This window comes from Dufourea novaeangliae, unplaced genomic scaffold (assembly GCF_001272555.1).
Source record: "Dufourea novaeangliae isolate 0120121106 unplaced genomic scaffold, ASM127255v1 scaffold14, whole genome shotgun sequence".
Classification (NCBI taxonomy): Eukaryota; Metazoa; Arthropoda; class Insecta; order Hymenoptera; family Halictidae; genus Dufourea; species Dufourea novaeangliae.
In genome coordinates this window covers 2,994,055-3,004,458 of record NW_015373890.1, presented here as the reverse complement: position 1 = coordinate 3,004,458, position 10,404 = coordinate 2,994,055, and the positions used below count along the sequence as shown (strand labels likewise).

The 10,404-nt window shown below is 30.2% G+C and overlaps 2 protein-coding genes across 2 annotated transcripts; one reads left to right on the top strand and one right to left on the bottom strand.

Annotated features, from left to right (window-relative positions):
* Positions 1-151: 151 nt before the first annotated feature.
* On the bottom strand, positions 152-2,251 carry LOC107186852 (phosphorylated adapter RNA export protein). The gene is made up of 4 exons (XM_015574804.1): positions 2,042-2,251; positions 1,191-1,806; positions 675-950; positions 152-608 (listed from the first exon to the last, which is right to left on the bottom strand). The coding sequence occupies exons 1-4, from the start codon at positions 2,090-2,092 to the stop codon at positions 343-345; spliced, it is 1,209 nt and encodes a 402-aa protein (XP_015430290.1). The 5' UTR covers positions 2,093-2,251; the 3' UTR covers positions 152-342.
* Positions 2,252-3,091: 840 nt separating this feature from the next.
* On the top strand, positions 3,092-9,375 carry LOC107186414 (ninein-like). The gene is made up of 13 exons (XM_015574278.1): positions 3,092-3,289; positions 4,271-4,697; positions 4,820-4,950; positions 5,158-5,357; positions 5,439-5,675; positions 5,756-6,176; positions 6,254-6,414; positions 6,499-6,557; positions 6,638-6,699; positions 6,806-7,699; positions 8,041-8,758; positions 8,913-9,013; positions 9,106-9,375. The coding sequence occupies exons 2-13, from the start codon at positions 4,316-4,318 to the stop codon at positions 9,241-9,243; spliced, it is 3,504 nt and encodes a 1,167-aa protein (XP_015429764.1). The 5' UTR covers positions 3,092-3,289; positions 4,271-4,315; the 3' UTR covers positions 9,244-9,375.
* The last annotated feature ends 1,029 nt before the right edge of the window (positions 9,376-10,404 follow it).

The following is a 10,404-nucleotide window of genomic DNA, read 5'->3' as shown; positions in this document are numbered from 1 at the left end:
TTTATCTTAATAATAAATATAAACATGTTAACTGAAACATAAGAAAGAAGTACAGAAATATTCCTGGTTTCCCAAAATCTAAGAAAATGACACAGTACGTTACCATAGTATGTACATTTGATAAATTATTTTATCACAATATGGAACGTCGTTGCAATAGATCGATAATTTTTTGATCACATATGATATTTATATGTATGGTAAGCAAACGTACAAACTATGTGTTACTTGTATTCACATTATGGGTGGATGTATATATTGGTAGTTTTGCAAAGATTAGAGTTTCGTTTTGTACAAATTATCTGCACGTTACAAAAAGAAATATAATAAAGTAAAAATATTTTAAAGTACTTCCATGCTATCTACATCTATCCCAACATCAAGGAAATCGTCTTCATAATCTTGAATATGCCTTTGTACAAGTGGATGTTCAGAATGATCTGGATCATCTGTTACAGGGCTAGGCGGTGGATTAGTCACTGTACGATCAGAATCTATAGGCATCCTGTCCATCCCTTCTCCGCGTCTTAATCTTGCTTCTTCAGCTATTTCCTTTGTAGAAAGTTCTGCCTTTGTTAATAAGGCGGGTAAATCTTTTTCCGAACCACCTGTATTACAGACATGTTTGTTACATTTTGTTCACAAAACAATATTTCTAATCACAAAATACTTACTTTCCAGACACTTAATTAGTTCTTGTGCCTTCTGTCTTCTAGCAGTAGCATCAGCTTTTCTTTGTTCAGCATGCTCTTTTTTATCATAGTAAAAAATTTCTCTAATTTTTTCTTGAGGGATATGTTCATCATTTTTTACTAACCATAAATAAACCCCACCTGCAGTTCTTCTTCGAGATCCATTCATTATCAACATACCACCTCCTTGTTCAATTTTTTTTGTTTTTTGGAAAAAACCAATAGCTTTTTCTTTACCAATTATATCCACAATTCTCCCTGCAAACAAAATGTACAAGTGATTTACTTGAGTCATTTCAAGCTTATGTAAATGCACAAAAGGTATTTATCCAACTGTAAGTTACAAATTCTAGTTACATTAATACACGTTATTGCATTTTAGTAATGCAGGAAGGAATTACATATAGAACACTGAAAATAAGCTGATTTTTGTGAATTTATTAGAATAAATGAATCACACATCATATATATATGTTTAAATTTAGTCATATTGCTTACTTATAAGGACATCCTTTTTCTCATTAAGTTTTGAAGTTATATCAGTAGCCACATCTGCATCAGTTGATTCTACTGTTGTACTTAAATCTGCTATTTTTCGTACAGTTCCTTTTTGATGATCTACATCCATTGCATTACGTCTCTTTCCTAACCTTAGCTTAATATTATTTCGATCTGAGTTAGTTCTTTTATTTGTTAACCTCCTCTCGGTTTCTTTCTCATCTTCTGAACTATTATTGTTATGGTGTTCCATGTTCCAACTACCATTGACAGAATAATGGTGTGGAAGGTTATAATTTTCAACGTTACGTTCCTGATACCGCTTTTTTGTTACACCACACAAGACTAAGTCTTCTGTCAGAGAATCTTCTTGAACTTGTGTACACCAAATTTTATATTTGTCATTTTTGTTTCCTCCGGTTTTAGTTGAATTTCTAGACCGTTTCAATTTCAACTTAGGTTTTTTACTCCTAACATGTCCAGAATCTGAATCAGAATCACTCTCAGAGTCCACAGAATCATCGGATTCATCGTTATAGCCTATTTTTGCAGGTTCTTCTTTATTCGAAGAAGCATGAGGTCGTTTTAAAACATTGTAGGTTTCGATATCGCTTGCCTGAATGAAAATGTATTAAAATAATTAATAAGTGTACTTAATTATTAAAGAAATTTCTGTTTTCAAATGATATTAGAACAATAATTACAGAATACGTATAAGATTTATAATCGTATTAATTTAATTCACATGAGAATAATTTGAATTTGAATTCGAACTACAACGTTCTAATATAATATGCTCTTGGCTAAAATAGGTTAGACTTCTGTCAAATAATAATATTAATATATCTGACCTCATCGTCGATAACTTCGCCATCCTCAAGTTCTAAAGGTTCTGCTTCCATATTCTTTGTTCTCAAAAATGACAATTTCTTCAACAAATAAGTAGCAAACAGAATCACGGTCACTGAACAACTTCGTCGAACAATCCGTTGCAAACCTTTCCTCTCTACCACTCTACTTGACTCTACTGCTCTATACCGTTTATTCGTAGCCTCACCATTGTCGCCACCGCTACCATGGTAAATAGTTTATTATCCGTTTAATTTAAAGATAGACTGCATCGCAACAACAATGGCGGCACGTTCTACACAAGATGAGCCTCTCATTGGCTGCTTCAGAAGACACAACCGTTGCGCAACCGTTGAGTGATTTCACTAGATTTTACGCTGAACGCTACCGCTTCAAATGGATTTTTATTCGAAGAAATTTATTCGAAGAAATTTTCGAATGAAAGTACAAATAAAATGAAATTATTTAAAAATAATAAATAATTTTTGTAGTGATGGGCACTATCGACTAATGACTATTTAGTCGCAACATATTATCGACTATTTAGTAGATGGTGCCCATCACTACACCTCTGTGAAGTTAGCCGGACAACTTTAACTTTTTAACATTTCATTATACCCAATCGATTGGTGGTCGTTTGGTGGTTATTGATGGTCTAATGTCTAATTGGTGGTATTTAGAACATTTGGTGGTACTTAGTTTCTATAAAAAACGAAAAAAACGATGTAGTCATCTGGCATTTCAGATACAGGTGTACCAACGCACGTTTAAAGTTGATAAAACAGATATTTCTGGATTGATTGTCTTTTCGGATGAATCAATGGCTTCAATGATCAGTGAAAGCCTCGGATAACATTTTTATTTAGGGAAAAGTTGTTTCAAATCATCCCACGAGTCTTCCATTTTCGGGTCCTCCAACATTTGTGTTACACCGTGTATGCTATGTCCCACATAGCGTTCTACACGCCACCTGCCGTTTCCCATTGTGAGTTAATAGATTTAAATTATGTTTATTTTTTTTTACAATCGTATGACACGAGTAAGACGTGATACAAGACGTTTGGAAGTTTCTGAAGAAACCTCAGATCAGGGTGTAACAGTCACTTTGAGTCAGTTCGTGAACCATATAAAGTATCGAAAATATTTCACAGTGGTGTATTCGTTCCTATATCGGCATAGTAATATGTATGCATATACCTATATATGTGACACATATACGTGTACCCGTGAAACGACTTTATAATTTAATGGTAGGTTATAATCATTTTATAATATAACGTCATATACTTTATTTTCTGTCCAATGCAACATTGTAGGAATGACTTCTTAATTATCTCTTTATTCTTGAGGTAAATAACTTGGTCAAGCATTGTTTATGTGCTAATGTGTTAAACTGTAAATAAAACTTATTCTTTAACATATTTGTTACGCAATCTAAAAATAACTCAAATTTAACGCAAGTGTTTATTTGAAAATATAATTTATCCTCTCCAACAATAAATAATGTACACATGTTCATATTGCTAACTTGCTTTGTACTGTAAATAGATACTGTACAAATACACATAATCTCTTAGGTTAACGCACTACATACTGAACAACACATATTTTATTATTTTAAATATTCTACAATTTCTATTATACATAGAAAACTCAATAAAATCAATCTTTAAGCGAGTAAGTCAATTAATTATTAATAAACTAATTTAATCATTACAATCATTATGTAATGAATATTAAATTTTGCCTAATTTAATAATTATTACTATAATAAAATTCATTAACATGTGTAAAAATAATCATGAAAACTATGAATAACTTTTAAGGCTTAAGTATTAAAACGTGTGTATAACTAATTGAATTACATCTTATATCAAACTAACTAGGAATACAGAAAATAATTATACATGCAGTGTACAATAATTTTACAGAAATGATCTGATAAGATACAACAAAATAAGAATTTTTATAATTACCAATATAGATTTTTTATATACTTTGATTAAATAATGACAACTATATCATTAAAAATAAATAAAATTATTATCTTCAAACTATTTTTGTCAATATCCTTGATCTGTTACAAAGTTTGAATTACATAAAATATTGTTCACTTTATAGTAACTATAATCATTATCAAGTTAAAGTGTATTCATTTAAACTTTATAAATGTTATTTAATTTAAATATAGTTTTAATAGATAAGGAAAATTAATGTAATCCTGTTTGTAGATCCAGTACACTTTGTAACACATTAAAAAACAATGAAAGGATGCCATGGATGAACACAGCAATGACCCTTATGAACAGCAACTTTATGCTGTGTTTCAAAGTTGCTTAATGAAAGACCAAACTGAGCTACATGAGGATAATTGGCTCACTTTATGCCATAAATTACACCTTACGGAACAAAGTGATGAATTGAAATCCTGTATTCAACAACATAAACAAGAAAAGCAATCTATATCATTCCAAGAATTTAGAACTGCTTTATTAACTTTATTAGGAAAAACACAGGAGTTAGTTACTTGTACAGACAAAGATTTTCCAACGGAATCTCGAAGTAACCTAAATTCATCCATTGAAGATAGAAGAATATGTAGTTCATTATCACCTAATAATTCCAACTCTAATGTAGATATTCTAAATGTAAAAACAGGTGATTACCATATTTCCATTATTTGTGTCTTAGAAAATTTTAAATAGTTATGTTTTACATAAATACTTCTATATATTATTTTTAGTCAGTTTTACCTAAAAATATATATTATTATTTTTCAGGTGTAATATTGGATGAAAACAGATTAAAATGTCTATGGGAGAAAATAAATAGTTGCTTGAAAGAAAATGTAGATTGTGCAACAATGTATTTTATATCTAATTGCTTAGGAATTCCAGCTCTTCCAAAACAAGTAATTATAAAGTTTAATTTATTTTCCTGTATGATGTATATGCACTAGTTATTTATAGAAGTGGTTATTTTAGTCAAATAGTTATCTGAAACATAAATTAATCGTTTATGTGTTTATTTTTTTGCTTATTGATAAATTTAAAATAAACTGGAAATCACATTCTCCAGTATGTATATTTCAAATTAATTAAAATAAATTTTTGCACAGATTACACAATGCATTTTCGAGAAGCTCGATCAAAATTGCGATGGATTAATTAGTTTGGACGAATTTTTCATTATATTCCAAAACAGGACAACAATGGAAGAACAATTAACACTAGATAAGAATAATGAGTCTATAAAAGAATTAATTAAGTTGGATATAAGAAAATGTACCTTTGACATGCACACACCTCGCAAAACTAGGTATTGCATTATAAAGATTATAAAATGTTTTATTCTGAATATTTATTATTGTATATTTATTTTTTGTTTATGGAATAACAGCTTTACAAGGAACAATGCTTATCTAGACACATGGAAATTGTCTGGACTTACAAATACATCTTTATTAACGGACAGGGGTATCAGAACCTCTGAAGTATGTCTGGCTGATTTAACAACAACTTTGTGTGATGAATTGAAAAATTTTAATGATTCGTTAGATCATTCTACCATTCGATCACATATTATGCTGCTAAGAGATGTCCTGATATTATACCAAGAAGAATTGCACAGTCTGAAGTATACAGTACAAATTTTATAATAGAAGATTTGTAGTATGGAAATGCAAGCAGTTAATAATAAATTTTCTTTGTTCTTAGCCTTATGATAGAGAATATAAATGGTGAAAAGGAGAAGTTACGCACGGATATTATTGAAGCTAATGAGCGAGCTAATACCCTTGCTCAAGAAATTGATGAACAGCATACACGACAAGAAGAAGTTCTACAAAACCTGCGAAAACAATTAGAGCAACGTCATATTGAAACTATACAGGATCTTTCCAATCAACTTAGTTCTGAACGAGAAACAAATGCTAGTACTTTGAAGTCAAAGGATGAGCAATTGCAAATAATCCAGAAAGAAAATCATGAAATTAAAAATAAGTTTGTGAATATTTTACAAGAAAATCAAGTTTTAGAAACTGAGAATGAGAACCTCCGTAGCCAAATAGAAAAACTTAAGCAATCAAATAACGAGTTACTAAATCTGACGAAAGTATTAGCAGCCGAACATGATGAGGTAATTCAAAATACTTTTATATACATAATAATAATAATGTGTAGAATTATGAGAATATTCAGAACTTTCTTAATTAGTCACAGGATATAGAGGTGAAACATCAACAAGAAGTTATATACCTAGTCGATCGTATTAAACAGTTACAATCCGAAGCAGTTCTTTTACGAGATCAGAATGATGAACTTACTACAGAATTAGAAACTTTAAAAGTACGCCATAATCCTATGAAAGACATAAGGTAGTATAGAAAACGCTACAATATTATATGATATATACTTACGCTTTGCAAAACACAGTTTAAGTTTATATTGTGTCATTACAGACAGAATAATTTACAAGGTGATTGTTCAACTAGAAACATACAGTTAGACGAGACTGAAGGTAATAGAAATATTACATATTTTATTTATGTCGATTTATATTTTATTAATGAGATTTTAATACTTAACATTTTTCCACAGATAAAGAAGCATTTATAGTGGAGGAGGAAGATCTGCGTGTACTTTTTAAACATTCCACACCTGTAAGTATGATTTAATAATTTATCGTTCCACTTATCTTAAAAGTGTAATGTATTTATATAATTGTTATAATATAATTTGTTAATATAATTTGTTTGCTATATGTAGATACCCTGCAATGCCAATGAAGAAGAAAATGTGAAAAATTGTAAAAAGATAGATTTAAAAAGTTTTAGAGAGTTGGTTACGCAACAGTTGAAAAACATATTAGGGAACAGTAACGCATGTACTTCAGATAACTGCTTGTTCAGGAATGAAATTTCGGGAATTATTATGAGATTGCAATCAAATTCAGCTATACAAACATTTAAAGAAACAGATTCTGTGAAAAGTATTGCGTCTGAAATGGAAACAGAATGCGAAGAACGAACAAGTGAATCGTTACGGGATTTTGTTGTTCCCAAGCATAAAAATTCTCTTTCTGCTAAGCGAATGACAGTAATGAACAATAATGACAATTTTAATGTGGATGATAATTTTAACAGTCAAGATATAAAAAATATATCGCAGAATAAAGTACCAAGTCGTAGAGACTATCCTCCCCGTAAAGAGGAACATACAACTGTTGATCATTCGAAATCAAGCAAGGAAAAAGATTCTTCGCTCAATCATGGAAAAATAAGTAACGACAGTAATATAAAATCTAATCCAGATTTGATAAAAAATGAGTTCATTGAAGACGTTGATTTTCTGAAAATAAGAATACAAGAACTCGAAGCAACACATGTGACGGAGAAAAAACAGTTAATTGAACAGTCTGCGGAATTAGAAAGAAGTCTTGAGTTATTGAAGATAGAATACGAAGAATGCGAGGATTATTGGACAGCTAAACTAGAAGAAGAAAGACAACTTTTTGAACAAGAACAAAAGATTAGCGATGAAAAATTTTCAGAACTTATAGCAAAAATGGAAGAATATGAAGAATTGATTAGTCCGGTAGATAAAGTAAAGAATAATGGTCGTTTGTCTCCAATCGAAGAAAAGTTCAGTTTGGAACAACAAGTAAGATATTATTTTGCATTCCTCATTATGTGTACAAGGAATTTTATATTATTATATAGAATTGTAAAATACTTTTTCATTATACAAGGTATTCTAGCTAATCTTTTTTTTAAATCTAACGTATTTCCTTGCATTGCGAGAATCATGAACAATGGTCTTAACAAAGTAATTTTCATTTTAAAAATTTCTTTTGAAAAAATCATGTATATAACGTATAAAAAGCGAGCCTTTTCTAATTTTGGTAGTTGGAAAACTTTGTATATCGCAACGTGTTTTTTAGTAGCTTAATCTATTGTATATTTTAGAAGGTACAAGAATATGTTTTATTTTTTTTATTGCAGTATTTAGATCTTGTAGAAGAATTTGAGAAATGGAGAGCGCAGACGGAAGAAGAAAAATCCCAGAAGGACAAAGAAATTGAAGATTTGCGTGAATTGACATCGTTGAAACGACCGACAATGACTGATATATCTGTTCAAGTGGCAGACGATTTTATTTCCTTCTCGGCATTAATGCACTCAAATTATGTTCCTAATAATTCGTTTAATAATCAACCGTCCAGTGAAGCTACATCCAAGTTCACCCAATGCAGCGATAATATTCGTAAACTACCAGAAGAATTTAAATTCAATCGAATTCTAGAGTCTTCAGCCTTAGCAAGTGACTTCATTGCACATGTAAAAAAAGAAAACACGGGCATTAGTGATTGTAGTATGAATCAAATGTATACACAATATTCTATGGCAGATGTAAATAGTATGTGCAGGATTGAAAGATCAGGGCCTCAGTGGAAGGGGTCGAATGTCAGTGGAAAGTTTACGAAACAAGAATGTACGAGTAACACAGAGTTTGACTTAATGCAAGATACATTTAAATTAGAAAACTTAAAATCATCGAATTGTCAGTGCATGAGGAACGATGCAGAGTCGCAAGTGTGTTGCGTAAATGTAAATATAGTACAGAGTTTAAGTATGAAACTTCAGGAGCAAGAACATAAGAAACTTCAGTTACAAGAATTTTTTAAGCAACAACAATACCAAATTGAACGTGTACTACAAAGTAAGTTTTTTGTCATTCATTTTGTCTTCAAAGAATGTAGTATAAGTAGTTTACATATTTAAAAGATGTTTATTTACAAAATCGTTTTGCAATCAAAACTATTCTAAAGCAACCGTTTTTAAAATCGTTTACTTCAACACTGATATTGTTTTAGATATTATATCTCAGCATCAATTAGAAGTTACAGAATTACAGTATTTACTTCGTACTACTCAAGGACGGCTTCAAATAGAATTTCAAACAAGTGCAGAACAGGTATGTTATTTTTGAAGCATCATATTATGCATTTAAATGAATAATTATTTAGAAATAATCGTGTATGATGTTTCTGTGCTATTCTTTTGCAGGCCGAACGATTGGCACGGACTGACCTATTAGTAAAAGATTTGTACATAGAAAATGCATGTTTATCAGCCAATCTGAAGCGTTTACAACAGCACTATTATATGTTAACAGGACTGAATGCTGAATCTACTTCACTATGATATTGCAAACAATCATTAATAATACCACCCACATGAATATTCGGGGATGTGTCCTCTTTAACGTCATGAAATTATTCCCGCAAGTTCTTAAAATTACTGAGAGCAAGTTTCAGTATTATTTATGAACTGCTTTCGCCGCTTATCATTACAGCGAATAATTTTTAGAACACCTACCTCCTTTGTGGAATGTTTCGGGCTCTAGTCTCGAGACAGCAACAATAAAGTGGGTAGTAAGTAGAAAATTCCACTGATATTAATCAAGTATTAATAACAACGTTCATAACGTTTTAATATCAAAGTATGATTCAGGGATAGGTATGGTTCTATCTATATTATTAATAAGTAAGAACATTCTCTCTTTTTTTGATAGAATGTCTTCAGAAGATTTGTCAATAATCAATAGGATTGTTAATTTTTGTTTTCTCACAATTGATTAGTAATACTAAGTTGTCATTAGGTCACGTCTTTTCTTTAGTAAATGTGTATACATTATTTATACTTGTTGCTTTCAACGTCTGTATGTATATATGTAATGTAATTTTGAATGGACTAAACAGAATGGTTTTTGGTTTTTGTCTTACTCTGTAAAAAGACCATTTAAACACATTTCTATAATATTTGATGTGATGTGTTGTCATATTACGCGATAAACAAAGGATGTTGTATACTGTAATCTTCGTTATGAGGATTGGAACAATTTAAGATTAACTTTTGCACTTAAGGTTAACCATGTTTACCTGTGAATTCAGAATTTTCCGAGGTAAAATTATTTCGAAAAATCTAGTATGTTCACTAGTGAATTGCCTCACAATGTTAATGGTTATTAATAAAAGTTTATAACCTGTTTTATAATTTGTAAGCCACATTTGCAAATTCATTACGTTTTAGAATTCCAACGAATTTACATTGTTAAGTATATGATTAATGAAATAACAATCAGTATGCAACCTAATCATTAGACTGCGGATTTTTATGCAGTCTTATTTTCGTAGATTAATGATAGTATGTATCAGTGAACAATTTACTTCATCAATTGAGAGGTTTGTTAAGTTATGAATAATATGAAAGTAACATTACTCCTTGTTAAAGTTCTCACCTAATTACATAAATGCAATAAATGTATAAAATCCGCAGACTACTAATTAATAATTATGACTTAAA